The sequence below is a fragment of the Saccostrea echinata genome, unplaced genomic scaffold, assembly GCF_033153115.1.
Source record: "Saccostrea echinata isolate AGI-Se365-2 ecotype Australia unplaced genomic scaffold, CSIRO_AGI_Sech_v1 ptg000033l, whole genome shotgun sequence".
Taxonomy (NCBI): Eukaryota; Metazoa; Mollusca; class Bivalvia; order Ostreida; family Ostreidae; genus Saccostrea; species Saccostrea echinata.
The window spans coordinates 37,196,832-37,220,140 of record NW_026889782.1 but is presented as its reverse complement, the minus strand read 5'-3'; the positions used below and the strand labels follow the sequence as shown (position 1 = coordinate 37,220,140).

The window sequence follows — 23,309 nt, the reverse complement described above, 5'->3', positions numbered from 1 at the left end:
GGTGAGCGATGTGGCCCATGGGCCTCTTGTTTTTTTATATTACAATCATATTGGCTTCAGCAGAATAACAAATTCCAACAGACAATAAAGAGAAGAAGGGAAATTTAAGAATGCATTTAAAAAAATATAACAAACAACTGTATGACGATTTTCTTTTATTTCTGTTATTGACATTAAGACTTATTGATCCTAGTCCTATCCATATGATGTATGCTTTATTATTGTACCTGTTTATTATGTATATAAAGTTTATCACCAGTAATAGGATAAAGGAGAGACAGACATTATTCTCTGTCTTTACATATTTGTAATATTGTCACAGAGAGATGATGAAGTTTGAAGCAATTGTAACACACTTCTGTTTTCAAATTGATTCTTTCTTGATCACATCTCCTTAAACACACACACACGGAAATCTTGGATCCCCTCCTGATGATTTGAGGTTAAGTTTTACATTTATGTATTATTACTCATATTGTGCAATAGATCTACAAATAAAGTTACAATATTAGTTAAAAAAATGTTTTATTGCTTTGAGATAATTATTTAATGAAATATGTGGAGATCACGAACAGTATTTGAGCTCCAAAGTCTGTTAAACATTACAAAATAGAAGCAGAGCAAACACAGACCTCTAAGACATCAGAGGTGGGATCAGGTGCCATAGAGGAGTTTTTCTATGCATAGATCTGTAATAATAAGAAAATAAATGAAGCTGTTCAATCTTTTTGTCCTAACTAAATGTATTGTAAGATTAAGTTACCTCCCTTTTGACACTCAGCTAGTATATGCACTTCCTGCTATTTTTGAACAATTTGATATTCATGTCTTATTACTTGTGATATATTTATATCTACACTCTGGATTATCATTCAATCTAATTTTCGTTTATTTTGTCTAAGAAAATAAGAGACTGTCCTTCAAAATGACTTCAAATTGTATAAAATTTAAATGTAATGTCAGTTGGATCGATACGTTTTTGAAGCAATTCATCGTGACGTAGGCAACACAGTTTTTACGATATAAAGTAATTTTTCATCCAATCAAATGGCGCGTTACAATTAAAATTAAATTATTGTTAAGTCAATCTCCAACGAACATTTTGGAAATAAAAATGTTGAGTAATTATTATTATGAATTGGCATTGAAACTAATCATAAGACAGTGCCAGAACCATTTTTTCAACTATAGAAATGTTGGTTGATCATTAGGAAAGATCTTAGTTTTTGACCAATGCAATAAATGGAAAATCATAAATTTTCAATAGAACATTTTCTGAACAGTGGTGCACGCAGTTTTTTGATAATTTAAATCGAGCTTTATAAGTCGAAATTGAACAGTATCCCAAAGAATACAAAGCTCTTCTTGTCATGTAAATACAGAAGTAAAACAAGTTTATTTCCAAAAATAAGAAAGAAATAGTCACATTTACCTTCGCTGCTTTCATGATTTTGGCAAGAAAAATTGGCAGAATTTATACCCTTTGCCAAAATCTCGGATTTACAAGAGCAGCAAATAACACATCTTTTTTTAATTAAGAGTTGATTTTCATTAACATAGCTATCAATCAATCATTAACATAGCTATCAATCAATCATTAACATAGCTATCAATCAATCATTAGCATAGCTATCAATCATTAACATAACTATCAATCAATCATTAACATAGCTATCAATCATTAACATAACTATCAATCAATCATTAACATATCTATCAATCAGTCATTGACATAGCTAGATTTTTTCTGTATATTTTCGTGATTCAGAAGAAAATTGCAAAAATGTTTCATTAAAATAAAATGGAGGAAAAGATTCATAAAAAGTTGATTATAAATCTTAAAAGAACCGTATTGTCATGTAAATACTAATTACACTCTGTTTTGATAGAATTGAATTCAGTTGAAAAGACTGAGGTCTATAAAAGTGATGACTGATTGCAACATTTCAACCTTGATTTAATGTTGGAACATTGATTGAAATAAAGCTGTGTTATAGTAGAGAAAAGGTTGCAACTGAAAAAAAATGGGTTATTGGGCTAAAAAAAGGGGGTGATACTGGTATTTGATTATAATGTTCATAATAATTATCGGTAAGAACAACTTAAAATATATTGGTTAAAACCACATTTAGTTGATATAGAGAGGGTATCTTTCTTTTATAAATTCTAGAAGTCCTAAGAAATACCATTGATAGCTTACTATCCAGATAATGCAATAAATAAAAAGGAAAAAAAAATGTTTTCTAAAAGTAATTGATAATTGTTAATTAAAAAATAATATTTGATAAAAAAAAAAATAAATAAAAATTACGATGCTGAGCAAGTAATGAAAATAAATAAGTGGCCCTGCTTGTACGAGTATTAAGAACAACCATCTTTCGAAGACATTAATTAAAATGAACAATTTTGTAACGCAATTCAGACGATAATATATCCCCCAACGTGTTTCTTTTATCTATATACAGATGATAATTCATAATGACGATAAAGTATATAAATATTCTGTATGACGCCGTGCTTCCTTTTACTTGTTCACCTGCTTTCATTTCCGTTTAGTCGTTAAGTTATCACACAGTATGATAAAATAAAGACAATTCTGTGTTTTATCGATATTCCTCTACAGAATGTAGATAAACCTTTGGAGCTGAGAGAGAATGTTTACACTTTTCTTTCTTTAAAAATATGTAAATTGTACACAAAACAGTAATATAAAATTGAAGATTTTGGATTTTAGAACATACACTTTTTTTTGAATATGTATATTGATATGAGTACCAGTATTTCTAGGAAGTTGATTTATTTCCTTTTCGCCTCAGGTAAGAAAACTTAATTTAATTTAATTAAAAAAAACATATTTTTACAAATACGTGCAATTTCAGTTTTGGAATAAATTTTAGAATAAATATGTAGATAAGTGTATAGTTTCAGTTATTCAGTTCCTGTATTTAGGGTTTTCTTGTCCATAGAACTAATTAAAAGGTTTGACTATTTTTTTTTTTTAGAAAATATTTCAAATAACCCCTTTTTTATTTCAAGAAAGAAACCAATGCTTAATCTATTCTATTAAGTCTTGAATATTTCAGTTTAATAAAATCTAAAAAATTATTTCTTTAAAATACAACTTAGTATTGAAATTAGAATAAAACCTGTTCAGCAAAGAAAAACACCATTTTGTGTCAATCAGAAAAGAAAATGTTCAAAGTTGTATTTTTCAATAGATTTAACCAATTGCCTCATTTCTCCTTGAATAAGAGGATGTTTGTTTACCTCCTTTTATTAAAGGTGCTTAGACACAGATTTGAACTTAATATTTTCTCAAATTTTCTGTATAATATCACGGCTTATATATTGCAATAGCAATTCACACGAAAATATAATTAAAAACTTATTTTATCTGGAAATTATTACGAATTCCGGGACGTGTTTGATTAACACATCTTTGCACTTACACAAATTTTAACTTTATCCTTAATAAAGTTATCTTATCCTTTATCCTTAATATTTAAGAGAAGAAGTGATTTTGTTATGTATTAATGAAAACTATTACATCTAAAATCCAGAAGATTCAGAGTAGAAATGTTCGAAAGTAAAACCAACTCACCAGTATTGTCAGTCCGGGCTCTGTGATGTGTACAGAGTTTAACAAATTGAACACACCCGTGAAGCGGAAACTGTTTTGTTAAACAAGGCACAAGCTCTGTTATTGTTAATACGTCTTGACAGAAATAGGTATGGAGGAGGAGTTGCAATGTATATATCCAATGAGCTTGAATTTTATGAGCGTAAAGATCTGCATACTAATAATGTAGAAATTCTGTGGTTAAGAAAAAATTTCTTGTTGGTGTATTGTATAGGCCACCCAATTCATTAGCAGACTATTGGAACAGTTTTTGCTCCAACATTGAAAAGGTTCAGGAATGTAATTTACCTATCATTCTATTAGGTGATTTTAATGTTAATTTTTTGTCTGATCAAAGTTCACAATTTAAACTTCTCTTACAAAGGTTTGGCCTCTCGAATTTGATACATGAACCTACCAATTTTACTCTAAGTTTAGGTACATGCATAGACCTAATCATTACCAACAACACTGGCATAATAAATGAAAGTTTTGTCTATCCTCCATGTTGTAGTAGTCATTCTATAACTGGAGTGGAAGTTAAATTTCATATACTGAAACAGTATGCTTATAAAAGAGAGATAAGGGACTATAAAAGTGCTAATTATAGAGGTCTTAATGATGAATTAAATGCAACTAATTGGGAGAAGGAAATCTTTAATTCTAACAACATCAACGAGATAAATACAAACTTTGTAAACAAAATAAAAACATGCATTAAAAAACATATCCCAACTAAAACTATAACAATTCGTCCCAGAGATAAAGCATTCATGAATAATTCTATTAGAAAGCTAATGAGGAAAAGAAATCGTATACACAAGAAAGCAGTCAAAACTCAAAACCCTCATCATTGGGAACACTATCGTAATTTAAGAAACAAAGTCATTGATGAAATTCGAGTTTCTCGAGATAGACTCAACCAAAAACTTTCTGACCAAATAGATAAATCTATACCCCCTGGAAAATGGTGGAGAATAGTTAAATCTTTGTCCAAACAAAATAATAAAGACAAACCACCACCACCTTTAAAGTCATCAAATCATACATACTTTCACCCTATTGAAAAAGCTAACTTACTTAATGAATATTTTGTCTAATACATGGGCAATAGAATTCAATCCTAGTAAAACTGTTAATTTAGATTTTAGCAGGAAAAACTTTTGTCATCCAAAAATTAGATTTGGTGAAGATGGGCCTACTATTCAAAATGTTGAAACACATACTCATTTAGGGATAAGATTTCAGCAGGATGGTAATTGGAGATCCCACATACTTGATATTCATTCCAAAGCCTGTAATCGATTAAATATCTTAAGAATGTTAAAGCACACCCTTAAGCGGGATGCTTTGATAAAAATATATTTTGCTTTTATTCGTCCTGTTCTTGAATACTCAGACATTGTATGGGATAATTGTACTGATAGAGATGCAAAATTACTAGAAGATGTTCAAGTTGCAGCTGCACGAATAATTACAGGCTTAAGGACTAATTCATCAAGATCAAAACTTTATGAAGATCTTGGCTGGGATACACTTGAAATAAGAAGAAAAATACATAAACTAGTGTTATTTTATAAAATAGTGTATGGATTAGCTCCCCAGTATTTGCAAGATTTATTACAACAATGCATTTTACCACAGAATTCTTATCCTTTAAGGAATCAGGACAATCTTACATTTCATATTCCTCAAGCCAAAACGACTTCATTTATGAAAAGTTTCCTTCCTTCAACTATAAGACTTTTGAATGATTTACCCTTTAATATTCGAAACCTTTCTACACTTTCATCATTCAAGACTGCCATAAAGAATATATACTGCTTAAAACCTAAGAAATATTACAACTATGGAAGTCGTAAAATGAATATATTACATTGTCAATTGCGAAATAATGCTAGTAATTTAAATGCTGATTTATTTAATCATTTTTTAAGGGAAGATCAAAATTGTGACATGTGCGGATATAGCTCTGAAACACCATTTCACTTTTTTATGAAATGTCCAAAATATTGTGTACAAAGGCAAAACCTTATGCAAAACTTTAATACTTTGCAATTACCAATGCCTATATCCTTACAACTTATTTTGAATGGAGACAATAATCTTACTTACAACCAAAATATTGCCGTATTTAAAATTGTTCAAGAATTTATTGCATCTACAAAGAGATTTGCATGATATTTATTCTTCTTTTTTTTTTAAATTTTGTCAAACCACAGAACCAACATTTATTTATGTGTTCTTATTAACTTTCACATTTATACTTGTATTATTATAATTATCAGTCATATATGTTAAATGCAAACTTATATAGTATCATCAGCTCATTTATATTTTTTTTTCCCTTACTTATTTTGTCTTTTATATATATATATATATATATATATATATATATATATATATATATATATATATATATATATATATATATATATATATATATATATATATATATATGTATGTATGTATCTTTAGAATATACACATGTATATATTTTTTCAATGTTATGTAATTAATATTTACTTGTAACATGTATGACTTGACCTGTATTGTGGAGAGGACTTATATAGGCAGTGCCTGCTGTCCAATCCAGTTATGTATAATCATAATAAAATATTGTTTAAATTGTTAATGTTTACGATTCACCAGGTGTGTTCAATTGTTAAACTCTGCACACACCACTGAGCACGGACTTACAATACTGTGAATGGGTTTTCCTTTCGAACATTTCTTCTCTGAATTTTCTGGGTTATAGTTTTAATATTTTTCATTAATACACAACAAAATATATGAAAGCGCAAGGATGTGTCAATCCAACGCGTCCAGAAATTCGAAGTTTTAATAACTTCGAAATGAAATAAGATTTTTATTATATTTTAGTATGAAATGCTATAGCAACATATAAGTCATGAATTTATACAGAAAATTTAAGAAAATATTAAATTCAAATCTGTGTCCAAGCACCTTTAATGTTTGTAGAAACTATTTTAGAAAATCAATAAAATTCTAATTGTAAATTTAACGTTCTTGCCAAATGGAGATATTTCTAGAGAAGCATTCAAGTTTATATTTTACTTTACTTCTCAACTTTAGTTAAACAAACATTAAAAAATAATCCGTGTAAATTGCTTTATAGCCCTGATCTTTTCCTCGGAGGGAAGAAAAAATGAACCTACACTCACACGTCATCACCATTCTAAACAGAAAAGGTTTAACTTTCCTGGGGGTTCTAATGCCATGATGGGAGGAGGAGGTGGTCCATTTCACGGAGGCGGGCCAAACATGAGTCCAATGGGCGGATCTCTCTCACACGGACCAATGTCTGCCCCATCCATGTCATCAGGTATGCGAGGGCCACACCCACCTGGAGGGGGAATGGGTATGTCGATGGGCGGTCCGCGGTCTCCAGGCCACGCCTCTATGTTTAATCCCGCCCAGTGTTTAACACAAATCAAGTGCCCCCAGTGGTGTCTGATGGTAGACGAATTTGGGTGTCACTCTTGTCCATGTGGGCCCGGTAAGGAGATCAATTTATGAGAAAATTTCAACATTTATTCACTACCTAACTTAAACTCTCTTCTATTTAATCAAGCAAAAATCTCAGATTAAATTTTGTTCTTAAGGAGGGATTCTTGTCTGGTTTCTGACTAAATGAAATATTGAAAGTGTATTTGCCCATATGTCGTATATATTTAGATGTAAAGGATTTAAAAGATTATATTTTCTTCTCTAAATTGTACAACGTTGAGTACAAATGGTAGGGACTATATTTTTAGCGGAATAGCGGCGTATGAAAATATCTCCTATTCTGCATCTTAAAATTACTACAAAACATTGAATTAGGTTATTTTTTTAAAACAATTAAATACTGAATAAAATTTTCTGAAGTGACTAAAATCAATTATGTACTAATGTTTTAAAATATATGAAATAAATTCATTTTTCTAAACAAACTATAGTCTTATTAGCTTTTGAAAGCTTCCGATCTAAGAAAAGATTTGAGCATAAAATCAGTAAAAAGCGTTTCTTCTCTCTTACTAAATGGTCAAAACTTTTTGTTTTTGTATTACTTTGTAACTTGATATGACTACTTTACCATATGTGAAAATAAGAAAAAAAAAATAAATATATAATGTATGTCAAAATAACTACTATTCCCTAAAAACTTTAATTAAAATGGAGTTAATTTGGATTATCTAATATCTATTTTAGTTATATTTTTATCTTAATTTGGTAATATAATCTGATAGACCTAATATGATGAAATCTTTTTATGCAAATAGAAAAACATTAAATGTTTTAAAATAAATGAAGGCATCAAATGATTGGAAAAACTATTTTTTTATTCTTGAAGTCAAGGAAAAAGATGATGACCTTGACCTGACCTTGCACCTAAAACAAAACGGTTAAATTTAATCTCATTGCTACCAGCTTTTAGTGATATCGTCATCTTAAATCTGTGAAATTTTCATTAATTTTTAAATACAATAAATAAGAGTTCCTCCTTAATTATGCTCTGGAATATGCAAATTAAAATTAATGGACAATTTGTTTTAAATATGAGATGTCTTTTATCACACGTTTATTCCATAATTCAGTGGATATCGGCCATAGGATATTGTTTTCATACATGTACCGCGCAGTTGTTACGTCATTAGGGTTTTTGATGTGAAAGTGATGGAGTCAAATAAAGTTGATTATAAATTTAGTGTAAAATATTTGATATCTTTGTGTAAAAAGTGATACTTAGTATCGCCGAGGCTCTGGAATAGAAAACACAACTTGTGGAATAAAAATAATCATATCCTACCAAAAAAACCATGAGTTATCCTATGTTCATTGAATCTTTTTGAGTTAAGGTTTACTGTAATAAAATATAAATATTATAATTAGGGGGCGGAATGATGGGAATGTCAGGCGGATCCTTTATGTCAGGAATGCCTTCAATGGGCGGAGTCTCATTTGCACACGTCAATCAAGGAACGAAGACAAAGGTAGACTGTATAGGGGTGGAGTTATGCAAATCGACATGTCAAGGACAATACACAATAGGTCCTATAGGATCAGACGGATGTCCTTCCTGTGAATGCAACACCGTATCAGGTTTTAATGAATATTTTTCCTCTTTCATTAATTGAAATATAGACAATTGACATGTATGTATTGTAGACATGGTAAAATTGACTTTTATTTTAAAAATGGAGAATGGAACATTTGCCTTTATTATTCTTGAGCAAGGACGAAAAGGATAATGAGTATAAACAATGCTGTTTCCACGGGTTACAGTATTTGTTTTCAATATTAAACAAGTTTACATCAATCAAGGAAACATTGTATCATTCAGAATGTAAATGTCTTATTATTTTGAAAATTATCGTCTAGCCATTTAGTAAATTAACAAAATATACCATTAGGATCTATGAGTGGTGGATCAGGGTATTTGAGCGGTGGATCATTTGGAGGAGGTGCTATAAGTGGCGGGTATGCTGGAGGATCTAGCATTATTGGTGGATCTAGTGTAACTGGTGGCGGATCCACAGGTGTTAGTGGTGGTTCTCATATCATTGGTGGATCAAGTGTTGCTAGTAGTGGATCCACAGCCGTTGGGGGTAGTGGAGGAACCATCACTGGGATCCGCCCCTCTGTTGGCGTATCAACAGGAACAAACACTCAAACTACGTACATCGTAGCGCCGACAAAGGAGTGTCGAACAGAACAGATTTGTCGAGAGAGCTGTGGATCAAACTTCCAGATTGGAGAAGCAGGAAAAGACGGATGTGGGACTTGTGTCTGCATAAAGCCATCAGTGACGTACAGTAAGTGGGATCTATAGAGAGTCTTTGTTTTTTTGGTTTTTGCATAAAGTCACTGTATGGACAGAAATATAGCATCTTTGATGGAAATTTAGCTCAGGCCATCACTCAGGTGGTCCAACCAGAGGGTACATTTTTTATATAATACAAGCAAAAAAGCTATGTTTTAATGTAAATTATAACCATTAGTAATGCTTTCGGTAAGATTTTCTGTACCTGAATTGAATTTTAATAGTCCTTTACATTGTTTTTGTCGTAGATTGTGCTCAACACTACATTTTTTAAGCCTAATACAAAAGTATTCTTATAAGTACCCCTATCATACAAACTCACCATGAAGTTCCTCCAGGATATGTTTTATGTGCATAAATAACGTTTACAATTAAAATTTTTGAGTTCACCTGACCTGAGCAGTTATTTACATTTGTTTCGTTGTACCATCTGTAGTTCCCCAGGTGGTGACCTTGACCTGCCCTAGCCTGACCTGTAACTATGGCTGCAGTGTGGGATATAAATGTGGAACAGATGGGTGTCCCACGTGTGACTGTGCTTTACCTTCAGGTAAATATAGAACGAGGGATAGATAAAGATAAAAAGGGATAAATTACAGATAAATTACAGATAGATTACAGATAAATTACACAGAAATTACGGAATAACAGAAAATTACGCTGATTAAGAACCATGATAGGACATAGGCTATAAAAGATTGCCTTCAATTCCAGCTTGAAAATGAAATTAATATTGAAATTGCAATGGTTAAACTTATTATCTTTTTTAATGTAAAGATTCGAAAAGATAGGAAATGTGACAATTGGTTGCAATAAAAAAAACTAACTTGAAAAAATTAAATATATAAAATAATATTCTTATAAATTATATCATTAAGAAACAACGATTGTAAAATGGAAGAAATGCTTCCTTGTATAAATTGTATATACAGTTGTTATATTGTATATTCAGTTGTAAACCATTAATATAAGATGCGTATCTCAAACAAAATGATCGAGAGATGAAAGCTGCACACCAGTCAACAGAAACCAGGACTTATTCTGAATCTAAATCTGACCCTAAATCAACAGAATCCAGGACTTAACCTGACACTAAATCTAACCCTAAATCATACAGAGAGAGAAGTTATTACAGAAACAAAAATATGTTTTTAAAGCATGATAAACGAATGTCTTATGTAGTGAAAGAAAGGACAATAGATACTTTTTAGAGAGATAATATTTATTATATCATAAGGAGAGGATTAAATATTCATTGAAATACAGTTGTAAGAAAACAACCTTCTAACTTTCAGGCTACGCCACGCATGAGGTCGTCATACAACACAAAGTGGATTGTACAACCTCGTTCAGTTGTCCTACGTCATGTGACGTTGGTTATAAATGTGGACTTGACGGTTGTCCTACTTGTGAATGTTTGGTGGGCTACGTACAAACTCAGACAACTGGTCAGTCTCCTACAGGTTTTGTGAAATAACATAAATGTTTTTTTTTCTTTTCTAATTTGAGTGTGTGTAATTCTATTCCAGACCTTTTAATAGAAATATTTGTTGTTTTCCTATTTCAGACCAATGTATCGATTGTGAATACATTGATTTCCTGACCCCAACACCAGAAACAGTTACCTATATTCAAACTGTTCCGAAGCAAACACAAACTGTTTACGTCACAGGAGGCAATGTATGCAATGATTGTGACGTCACCCCTCAAATGGTGTCCTACGTAAAGCCTAGGCCGCAGACGCAGACGGTTTACGTCAGTGGTAGCAGCGAGTGTCATGATTGTGACGTAACGCCACAGATGGTGTCCTATGTAAAACCTAGGCCACAAAAACAAACTGTTTACGTCACAAGTACGAATGAATGCCATGACTGTGAGCCTGTAAAGCCTCAAATGGTGTCTTACGTAAAACCACGCCCTGATCAGCAGACTTTGTATGTTACAGGTACATACATATATTTACTATGAAATGCTAGTACTTGTTTTATGTTGTTACTAATCCAATCATTAAAATATAAAAATTGTGCTGTTGAGTTTTCCTCCAGGAACGCAGACAAATTGTAACGGATGTGAGAAACTTCATACTTACTACATCCAGAAACCTACACCTCAGAAAGTGTATGTACAAAAACCGGACACGGAGAACGGAATACCGATCTACATAGACAGGCCACGCCCACAAAAACAAACTGTTTATGTACAAAAACCGGACACGGAGAACGGAATACCGATCTACATTGACAGGCCACGCCCACAAAAACAAACTGTGGTTGTCACTCAAACACAGAAATGTCATAACAGTAACACGTGCGGGTCAGGTCATGCAGCAGGTAAGGACAAAGTGAAGCATCTTTCATCAAGTGGTTATTCAAACTTTAGAGTCTGAAAACTTGAAAGTAAATAAAGTAATGCATGTTTTGCATGTTTTTTTCTGATGGTTTGATGTTTCAAATCTATTTATAGTAAGACTGATAATTATATCTTTAGAGTAAGTCTATTTCTGGAGTGACTGGTAATGTTTTTTTTTGTGAATCTATTTAATGAGGGACCGAAAATGTTATGTTGAGGGATCCATGGTGTGATGTTTTGAAATTATAGATAGATTGATAAATGTATGGAGAGGATGATAATGTATTGTTATAAATCTATTTATAGGTTCTTCTAGCGGTAGCTCAGGTGGTGTTATTATGAATGTTCTGACGGGTGGATCTGGTTATATCAGTAGCGGATCAGGGTTCAGTTCTGTTGATGGTGGTGGATCAAGGGGAGGCGGCGGTGGTGGAACTCCTTACGGAATCAGTGGCGGATCCTCTGTTTACAGCAAAGGGCGCGTGATTGGACCTAGCGGCAGCGGAAGTGGTAGGATTCAGGAAGTTATTTTTGAGCTGACATGAATGACATAATTGATTTAAAAAAAATACTTTTCTCTTTTGATTTTCCTAACGCTTAGACTCATGTTTGTTAAACTACTATTTAATATGATATTCATTACTGCATTGCATCCTCTATTTTTTTTTTTTTTTAGGAAAAATTCACTTATTTTGATTAGGATTTTAAAAAGGCATTTTATTAGTTTTTTTCCACATAAGAATATAATAGTCTTGTAAAAAGTACTTGATCCTGATCTGACGAATGTGACGAACCTGACATCTATATCGTCTGTAATATATAAACAATTCATTTTACTGTATATATTCATTATTCCTAACATTGTAGCGTATTGTGCTCTTTGTTTAGTTTATTTTGTTTTACATTGTAGCGTATTGTCCTCTTTAATTGGTTAATTTTGCTTTACATTGTAGCGTATTGTCCTCTTTGTTTGGTTCATTTTGCTCTATTTTGTAGCGTATTGTCCTCCAATGCGACATGACTGTCATCCTTCTTGTATCAAATATGACGATCCCCACTGTAGGCGGTGCTTGTGTTAAAAGGTAATAAAGTGTGTAGGCGATGCTTATGTTAAGAAGTAATCACGTGTGTAGGCGGTGCTTATGGTAAAAGGTAATCACGTGTTTAGGCGGTGCTTACGTTAATAGGTAATAATGTGTGTAGGCGGTGCTTATGTCAATTGGTAATATATATATTTGTGGTATCTCTCTATTATATAAACGTACAGAGAGCAAATATCTTCAAACCTGTAAGAAGTTTTTCAAAGGTCAAAGGTCATTACGTGACCTAATCACACAGCACAGTGATATCTACATAAAAAGACTTAATTTACCTGCATTATAACATGCTTTTTATGTATAAAAATGTACTAAATACGCAAGTACAATAATGATCATTTTATTTACAATGTAAACGAGTATTTTATAAAGTTCTTGATCGATTTTACATAGAGAAAAGAAAACTACGTGTTATAAGTTTCATGTCTGAGCTGCACAGCCTCAACGTTTACCCTTAATGTTCTTGTAGACTTCTGAATGCTATAATTGTTTTTCATTAAACTTTACTCACAATAAATTTGAAAATCTGTTGGAAAATGTCAATGTAATGCAATCACGCCACAAACAACTGACAAACACTGCACTTCGGAAGTTCGGTAGGGACACCTCAATCATCGAGATCGTTGTCTAATAACAATGAAAGCTGTCGCCAGTGTCTCCGTGTCAACATCATAATAAATATGCGTTACTGAAATCGTAGATCTGATGTTTCTGATCAAATTTTTTACAGTGAAAACTGTCTCATCCGACACCTGTGCAATCCGTCACACTGTGAATTCCAACGTAAAATTTCGTTCCCATTTCACTACATGTATTTCCATGTTTTTTACACTATACAATCCGACACTCTGCCTATTCTGACACAAAATTCGTCTCCCAGTGCATGTCGGATTAGAGAGGTTTCACTGTACTTGATTTCAAGTTAACTGGTCCGGACAAGTGTCTCCATCCCTCCCTTTCCGACCGAAATTCCTCCAACTTTTTATATAATCAAACATCGGACGTGTTTCTTTTGTTTTTTTTTAACATGGAGTTCCCAGACACCAACATGCTCACTATAATTGATCACAAATAACCTTTCACAGAATATTCCCTTCAAAAAAGAATCCTTTGCCAGATGAATTTGAAGCGTAACCGCTTTTCAAGCCGATTTACACCTTGCGTAATTTGTCAAAATCGACGAACAGTTAGTGCAATATTTGTGATCGATTATATTCGATTGTCCGTCACAAATGTATACAAAAGTAATAAATAACAAGTTTAAAAACTTCACTGGGAAAGGAAGCGGGTTGGTATGTGATCAGATCTTCTGAGAAGGCCTTCGGCCTTCACAGGATTTGATCACGTGACCGACTTACTTCTTTTCCCAGGGAAGTTTTTAAACTTGTTATTTATTTCTTAAATAACGTGGGTAGGCGATGCTTATAGTAAAAGGTAATCACCTGTGTAGGCGGTGCTTATGTTAAAAGCTAATCACGTGTGTAGGCAATGCTTATGGTAAAAGGTAATAACGTGTGTAGGCAATGCTTATATTAATAGTTAATAACGTGTTTAGGTGGTGCTTATGTTAAAAGGTAATAATACGTATAGGCGGTGCTTATGGTAAAAGGTGATAACGTGTGTAGGCGGTGCTTATGTTTACAGGTAGTCGTGTGTGTAGGCGGTGCTTATATTAAAAGGTAATAAAGTGTATAGACGGTGCTTATGTTTTCAGGTAATAACGTGTGTAGACGGATCCAACAGGGAAGGGGAGCGACAAACGAATAGTTTACATCCAATATGGAATATGAAAAAAAAACAATGATTTGAGTAATATAGAAATAATTAATGTTGGTTTTTTACTGAAAAATAACACTAATTCAACATTTAGTCAAATGCAAAAAAAAAAAAAAAAAAAAAAAAAAAAAAAAAAAAAAACAACAACAACAAAAAACAAAACAAAGGTAGTGTAGATTCAAGTTTCTTCAAAAGTCATGGAGTCTTTTGATCTTGGTTACTGATTATCCTAATTCTTATGGCTATTATTAGTCTTCATTTATTTGAATATTAACTTTAGTTGGTAAATAGTCAATTTCATTTTCCAAATGTCGGGAAACGGGGGATATCTTCACTATTTAAGTTTTCTGTATATTAAAGACAAACTATAATTTATTGAATGAAACTCAGTAATCATGTACGAGGGTTGTCCCAGAAAAACGCCAACATTTTCATTATATTTTGTTTCACTTGTATTATAAAATTTAAAATTGGCATGCCTTAAAATCAACACTTTTTAAATAATTCACAGAAATTTCAGTAAAATGTCTCTATAAATAAAATGTTCTTCTTTAGTAAACGAATCATTCAAAGAAGCTGCCGGCGCAACATCGGGGACGTCAAAACGTAGCTCGTGAAGTTTTTTAATTTGTTCAGGAATCGCGCGTCTTTAAAAATTCGTTCGAAACATAAATTTTATTTTCTTTTAGTTACCGAGTTATCCTTTCCACACGTACTACAGTTAAGCATAAATCAAGGAATAAATTCTTTTAATATAGAATATCCCAACCCCGATCATAAATCTATTGTTCGAGTTCTTAACGGGGGTCTCCATGTATGACGCCTAGCTCTAGCCTTTTCAGTTTTTCGTCATTTTTGGTCTACCAAACGCTTTTTCTATCGAATAACCAGTCCATTCATCTTTGAAAATCTTTTAGTACCTGTGATCGATACATGTATTTGATGTATTTGTGTTGTTCCCTCGTTCCCAGCTCTTTTTCCGTATGTACAGGAGTCAAACCCCGCTCCACACAACAATGAGTGATAATTTGGTGCGCAGCATTATCAGTCGACGTCGCCGTTTTTGGCAATATCTAAGTAATACATTTTGTGTATATAACATCATATGTTTGTTATTTATGATGTCAGAGTATTGATTTTTTACACACGAGTACTCTAGATCATAAAGTTTCTAAGGATATAATTTTTCACGTTATATTTCCGAATAGCCTGGAAATAAAGACAATTTTTAAAAGTCAAGAAATTGCCGTACGCCGACCACCGATATTAACAACCTTTAAATGTTGTTAATAAATGCATATGGCACTGGAACCTTTTATTATTTAGCCAAAATGACAAAAATATCAATTCCCAACATTATGCCAAAAATGAATAATTTTGGTCAGGTAGTTTATGAAATATTTAAAAAAGTTCGCTTTTTTTCTGGAACAGCCCTCGTATATAAAAATGCAAATGACCCACAAATATTTACATTTCCAATGTCTTTGTCCGAGATAAAATTACAAATTGTAAAAACATTTTATTTCTACATAAATCTACTGGTTCATCGATAGGCGCGGTTAAAAAAAAATCACGTGCGGGGCGGGACAAATAGAGACAGAAGCGGGGCTATTAGCACGGGAATTTGCAGAATCAGGAGCATACATGTAAATATAAGGAATAACTGTCAGATTTTTTGGATTCATGACGATGATCAATCGATTGGCTTGCGTGATAATTTTATGCATAAACGCCTTCGGCGTTTATGTAAATTATCACGCAAGCCACTCGATTGATCACATCATGAATCCAAAAAATTAGACAGTTATTCCTTAAATATAAGCACTTTGAAATACCATATAAGCAAAATTTATATCGAGGGTTCAATTTTGGCATTATTAGTAAGGGTTTTGAGATCGTTAAAAATGAATATCGCTAACAATTTATACCGTATCGATTGTTATAGCTATCTTTCTTGACATTATAAAATCGCTAAAATTACTTCTCGCTAATATATATATACCAATTATATGGGATAAATTGTTAATTTTGCGTCTTGCTTAAAATTCCACTTATACGGTTTACACATACACAGTAGATTTTTCTCTCTAATAATTCCTCGAATGAGATGTAAAACAACCTACACTCAATGTCTAATAATTTTCAGCTTTGTATAGAAATTATTCATTTAGGAATACAACATTTTTTCCTTCATGATTTCTTGATTTTTGTTTTAGTTAAATCGAAGAAGAAGACGTTGAACAACAAATTTAGTTTCCAAAGATACAAAAGCTGTTTACCTCCTAAATAAATAACCGTCACCTTTTCAATTTCATCTTATTCTTTATCATGCGCAGTTCATAACTGTTCGCGTTAAATATATTTTATACAAAACTTGACTGAAGTACACTGATAAAGTACATTTGGTAATCCACTGGTGGATTTAGGCTTGGTGATTATCTGATAAGAACGATAACTCTTGGTAGTATTAATATCTCTTAATTGTTAAGTTTTAAACCGATTTCTGTCACATATTAAGTCATGACTTGACACGCAAATCGAAAATGCTTTACTCAGTATACTACTACCGAAATGTTAGTCAATCTGTTTAAAGTGCCTAATATATATAACCCCAGAAAAAAAAATGGCAAAGGATAAGGTTGTACAAATTCACCGTCCACCGGTCAAGGTAGCCTAGAAGTAGGATGTTCGCTTTGTGATTGGGCAGCCCGGGTGCGAACTCTCGTTCACCGCTCCGCGCCAAACCTTAAACGTAAACATAGAAAGTGATTGTTCCTTTGCCAAGAGCAGAAGTTAGGGCCATCGGTCTATCCAACCTTAAAATAACCCGTCTCACAGTAGGCGTTGGCACAATAAATAACCCTGACTACCCAATAGCCCTGCCTGTTGATCATAGGTCTAATGTTGAAGCCCTTTACCGATATATGGTGACGTCTTTGTCTGAGTGAAAAAGTGTCGAATGGGGCGTAAAACAACATATAATGAAACATGTACAAATTGAATCAAAAAGCAAAGAGCAAGATCAGGTCAACAGTAGAGAGATTTTGCGTTGAAAAATCCTTAGGCAAACGCAACAGAAGTGCATAGAGAATATATTACCTATTATGATAACATCCGAGAGAGATTATTACGTCAGGCTAAAACTCTCTCGGACGTTATCGTAATAAGTGATACATTCTTGGTGTACTTCCTTTGCGTTTACGTAAGGAATTTTCAATGGGCTGAATACAATGCTGTTTAAGGATTAATTGTGGGATTCTTACGAGATGCAGAGTCAATCCGATAGCATGAACTAAGACAGAAATATATGTAGAGACAGTGTGAACCGACATTTTAGGTTAAAATAAAATAAATACAAGTTTTTAAACCAAGAAAGACCAGTGGGGGTACAACGTAAACAAACCGGAGTGGCATACCTTTCTCTCTTATAATGTATAGTAGGGTATTTTTGTGTGGAACGATTATTTTGGGTTTTCACGATTTATTCCTATGGTACACATGATAGATAAGTGTAATAAATATAATTTGTAAAAAAAATGTCCAACAAGTCAATCAATCAATCATATAATGGGATTCTGTCTGCATCGGTTGAATATCGAGATTGTTATTGTTTATTTAAGAAATAAGGTATCATTTATAATTTTTAAACATCTATCGGGATATAAAAACGTGTTGGTCACGAGATAAAATTCCATAAAGCCCTTCGGTTTTATGGTAAATTTGATCTCGTACCAACCCGTATTTTATCCAGATAGATGTTTCAAAATGATACCCTATTACTTAAATTTACATTTGTGACTTATCTATATTTTCTATTTGCCTGAGTATAATCCTTAACGCGTTCAATGTTTTATTTTTCAAACTCAACGGCACGTGTTTGATCCATTGATTGCCCGTAGACCCTTTATGACGTAATTGAGAAATTAGGTCGAACGTTTATGACGTGAGGAACCCGTGTTTATAGGGATATAGATACGCATTGCTTTTAATAGTGTTATATAAAAGAAAACATTTGCAAATGTAATATTCTTAAATCAAAAGTAACCTATTCGTAAATCAGTATGATGTTTCAATGTCGTTTTAATGATTTATATATGTCTTCGTCTTTACAAATCATAGATTGGTTGGCAAAAACACCGGCACATTAATGCTATAGAAACATGTAGAAATTGATTAATCGTTCAAAATAGAGGACAGGATCACTCATAAAACAGTTAAATAAAAACAACTGTGAAATCAAAGAGAATAAAAATATATTGGAATAATACAATGTGAAGATAACCCACAGTGACCGATCTCATAAATACAGTAAAGAATAGGAATGATGAAGACGGGAAAACCAAAAACCCCTGGAAACTCTAGAGGTGCTATCAGGTGTCTAAAAGGACTAAGGATTTCCTGTCGATATGTCGCAAACACGCTTTCAAGTCTGAAACAAACTAATACACGATCACTTTGGCTTAGGCAAATTGCATTGAAAGCCACAATACAAACTCCTAATGCAATGAAGACCAAAAGGTACAGTAGCTCCTCAAAACTGTCCATATCAACCCTATTTCTCTTCCCCAAACTTTACCTATCTCCTTCAGAGTCACTTTTATCTGATTTATCTGTCCCAGATGATGGGTATTTATTATTTTCTCAAATGTGACAACATACTTCTCTGCTTCCCTGAAGTTATTCAGAGTCATCACCATTACACAGATTAACTTTTATCCGTATCTAGTCCCACGTGATGGGTTTTTATTACATGTTTTCTCACAAGTTAAATCAGAGTCATCACCGTTGTGAGTACTTGCTGACTTGTTCATTCCATTACTAAAGTCAATACCCAAATCAACTAGATACTGAAGCAATTCCCATTTCTCACCGTCTGCTGCATACTGGAAAATTGTACGACCATAAAAGTCTTTCTTATAAAGTAATTCTGGGTAGTTGATCATAAGAAATTCGCATACGTTTAAATGTCCGCGAAGACAAGCTATGTGAAGGACATTTTCTCCCCAGTTACCTTCTAAAGTGATATCAATGTCTTTTTTAATCAGAAATTTTAAGACATCTAAAGCTCCAACGTATGAAGCTAAATGAAAAGCTGTCCAGCCCTTCTTGTCTCTTATCTCCAACAAATCTGAGTGATTATTGACCAAATACTCACACATCTCTGTTTCACTACTGCGAAAACATTTATTTAAAATGTTTCTCCATTTTTAGCTACAGCGTAAATGTCCATACCTTTCTCTGTTAAAAGTCTCACAATTTGCACATTACCTCCTAAGGCTGCATAATGTAAAACTGTTAAATCGAATTTGTCCTTGACATCTAGTAAATATGGATGTTTCACAATTAAATACTCACAGACTTCAAACTTTCCATAAAGACAAGCGACGTGAAGAATACTTTGACCACCATTTGCCAATGTATCAATCTCCAAACCTTGTTTGAGCAAAAAAGAAACTATTTCCACACTTCCGCCCTGGCATGCTGAATGTAACACTGTTAGTCCCTTACTGTCTTTTTCGCGTATTAAGTGTTGATATTTGTTATTTAGATACGTACACATGTTCTCTCTACCCTTTTTACAACAGGTATGTAACACCGTCTCCCCACCATTTGCCGTAGGTACGATATCTAAACCTTTGCTTGTTAGATACTGAAAAATGTCTACATTACCTCCAGAGGCTGCAGAGTGGAGGACATTTCTCCCATGTTTATCACACACATTCAGTAAGGGAGGGTATTTACTCAAAAGGTACATACACATGTCATAATGACCCTCAAAACAAGCAGTGTGAAGGATAGATTTGCCCAGTTTATTTTTTTCATATATGTCAGGTTTTATGTTGCTCGCTAATAACGATATCACATTTTCATCCTCAAAGAGATTAAGTAAGTACTCAAACATATTAACTTTTCCACAGAACGCCGCCCAATGAAAAAGAGTATCCCCTCGATGATCAGTATGGTGATGGATTAAATCAGGATATTTCTCAGTGAGATATTTGACCATATCTAGTCTCCCGGCTTGACAAGCACATGTAAGAACCGTATGACCACTGTCTCGACCTTTTTCATATGGATCAAAGCCAAAATTAAGCAGAAGATTGAATGCATGCTTATCACCAGAACTTGCTACGGAGTGCAATGCACTAGACCCTTGAGCATCTTTTATTTCAACAAGAAAGGGGTATTTTTGCAGTATTTGTTCAATGAATTGCGTTTGTTGCATCAAACAGATTTTTCCTGAAGTATAGTGTGTTTAAGAAAACTCCATACAGGATTTAAAGAATATGTGATTTGATGGAGATGTACAAGCTCACACACTCGAAATAGTAACTCTAAATTACCACTTTGTACAGCATGAAAGCATGTTTTAAAATCACATTCCACACCAGAAGACAAAATCAGATTCACAATTTCTGGATGGTTTCTTGAACAAGCAGCATTTAAAGATCTGTATCTTTGCCCTGTGTCTACCCTATGTAATAGATATTCCACCCATCCCTTATTTCCCGCATTCGAAAAGTGAACAATTATGGAATCTCCGTTCATGTCATGACATATTTCAAAATTTAAATAACATTCTTTTGTGTTTAACACGTGTTTACGGAAGTTTAAATCATTCCATAATCCCAGGGATGATACAGAGGAATATCCTTCAGTATACTGACTTGCAATGATGTTTGCAATGCGTTGAGCAACATCGTCAAAAGCTTTTTCTCCTTTGACAACTTGTGTATTGCTTGGGTTTTTACTTGTTGTTATCGTTAGTAGTAAGGAATGATGACAGTTTTGAATAATTTTTGGGGGGTCTAAATAAAACAGGACATTGAATAGAGATTCCTGCACTGAACTATGGGAAAAGGTAATGGAATTTTTAATCCTGTTTCGAACTGTCAAAAACCCATCAAAGGAATCAATGCTGTCTTGAAAATCATTAATACAAGATTTATGTAGACCAATCAATTCAATAGAGGCACGTTTCATTTCTAGATCCAAGTGAAGGCTGTTTATAAACTCGAAATCAACTTGACCCCCACTGAGAAGAATGTAAAAGAGAACAGCGGTTTTTGCGGTCGGACTCTTTAAACACTTTGTGAGGTAGTCTCTCAAACACTTTACAGGATTCATCAGTAAAGCCGATACATCCTCTTTAAGACCTGCGTTCTGTGCTAATTTACAACACTGTGGAAATCCTATGGATATAGGCATTAAGGAAACTTTACTGATAAGTTCTTCGTCGTCTATGTACTTAGATAGGTTATACCTAGAGGCTAGCTGAAGTATCTCTTCTTTTTGCAATGCATATGGTTCACTTGATAAGTCAACTATTGATGACTTTAAAAAGAAATCATCATTCCCATTACTTACAAAGTCCTGGTATATATCATTTCTTATTGTAAATATGAAACGATTTGATTCATTATCCGTATCTTTTTCAATGAAAACCTTGACCATTTCAGATGCTGCTGTAAATTGTTGAACATCGTTATTAGACAAAGAAAGTTCTCCAAATAAATTATCAATAAATACCACTATGCCATCACTTGGAGATATGTTTTCATACAAGTCTGTGATTTTGTAAAACTGAATGGAAGATTTCCTTTCCTTCATAAACTCTTTCATCAAAATTTTGGCGATTGTGGTTTTTCCTGTTCCAGGGTTTACTTTGATGACCACGTATCCGTTTGTGTCTAAAAGTTCCTTCGTTTTGTCATACGCACGAGTTCTTACAAATAGAAGGGAGAAATCTTTGGAATGTTTTCTTACCATTTTCTTGGTTGTTTCTGAAAGGAAAAGGAAATAAACACATATTTCTAAATTTTCACATGTATTCATACGAAGGATATGATAAAACACCAAAAAAGTAACATTTACCATACAAATGTCTGATTAAGCAGTCTTTCTAATGGGGGTGTATCGGAAATATAAAATTTAAATGTAAATTTTTGTTAGGTAAAAGATTGAAGTCAGCATCCAACAAACAGCCTTGAAAAATAGTCTCATTGTATGACATTTTAAGCTGATTACGGAAAGACATAGAATTCAGAAATCCTATTTCAATATCGAATTTTCATAACAATAAGTAAAGACTATCCATACTGCAAATTTTCTTATGCAACGCAAGCGCACTATTTCTTAATATGTTGACTAAACTCAAAGTCTCATATTATATGCAAGGAAAATTTGAAAATAAACGATAAGCTCTAATTGGCGACTATTTTACTTATCATGTTGTCTTAACTGTTTCATTGGCGCCTAAAATTTCCCCAGGTAATTTTTGGCTCCAGAGAAAAATTGACAATTGTAAATTTCTGTAAATTGGATGGGTGGGTGATGTAGTCAATTGTTTGTCAGATTAAACATTAGTGTAAGGTTGCTATTGTACGGACGAGCATAACATTTTAATGATGTATACGATCCTGAATATTATTATAGATTTGAAGAATATTTCTTTTTATCTTGAAAAGAAATAATCGATTAAAAATTTTGAACATTAAACTTTTAAATGCATGCTTAAGTTAAAATCTTTTGGGATTTATTAGATTGTGTCGATTTTTTTACTATTATTTTCCTTTGCGAATGCATTGATTGCACGCGGAAAGTTAAAAGGATAAAGAGGCATCAATTAAGTATAAAATAT

At 32.9% G+C, this 23,309-nt stretch overlaps 2 protein-coding genes across 2 annotated transcripts; one reads left to right on the top strand and one right to left on the bottom strand.

Annotated features, from left to right (window-relative positions):
* The first annotated feature begins 6,152 nt into the window (after positions 1-6,152).
* LOC133198519 (uncharacterized) lies at positions 6,153-12,340 on the top strand. The gene is made up of 9 exons (XM_061334602.1): positions 6,153-6,219; positions 6,759-7,139; positions 8,516-8,725; positions 9,058-9,438; positions 9,883-9,996; positions 10,742-10,894; positions 11,014-11,391; positions 11,492-11,764; positions 12,102-12,340. The coding sequence occupies exons 1-9, from the start codon at positions 6,153-6,155 to the stop codon at positions 12,338-12,340; spliced, it is 2,196 nt and encodes a 731-aa protein (XP_061190586.1).
* A 7,040-nt stretch (positions 12,341-19,380) lies between these two features.
* Positions 19,381-22,438, bottom strand: LOC133198518 (ankyrin repeat, PH and SEC7 domain containing protein secG-like). The gene is made up of 3 exons (XM_061334601.1): positions 21,337-22,438; positions 19,901-20,830; positions 19,381-19,796 (listed from the first exon to the last, which is right to left on the bottom strand). Exons 1-3 carry the CDS (start codon positions 22,436-22,438, stop codon positions 19,381-19,383), a joined length of 2,448 nt encoding a protein of 815 aa, XP_061190585.1.
* Between the last annotated feature and the right edge of the window lie 871 nt (positions 22,439-23,309).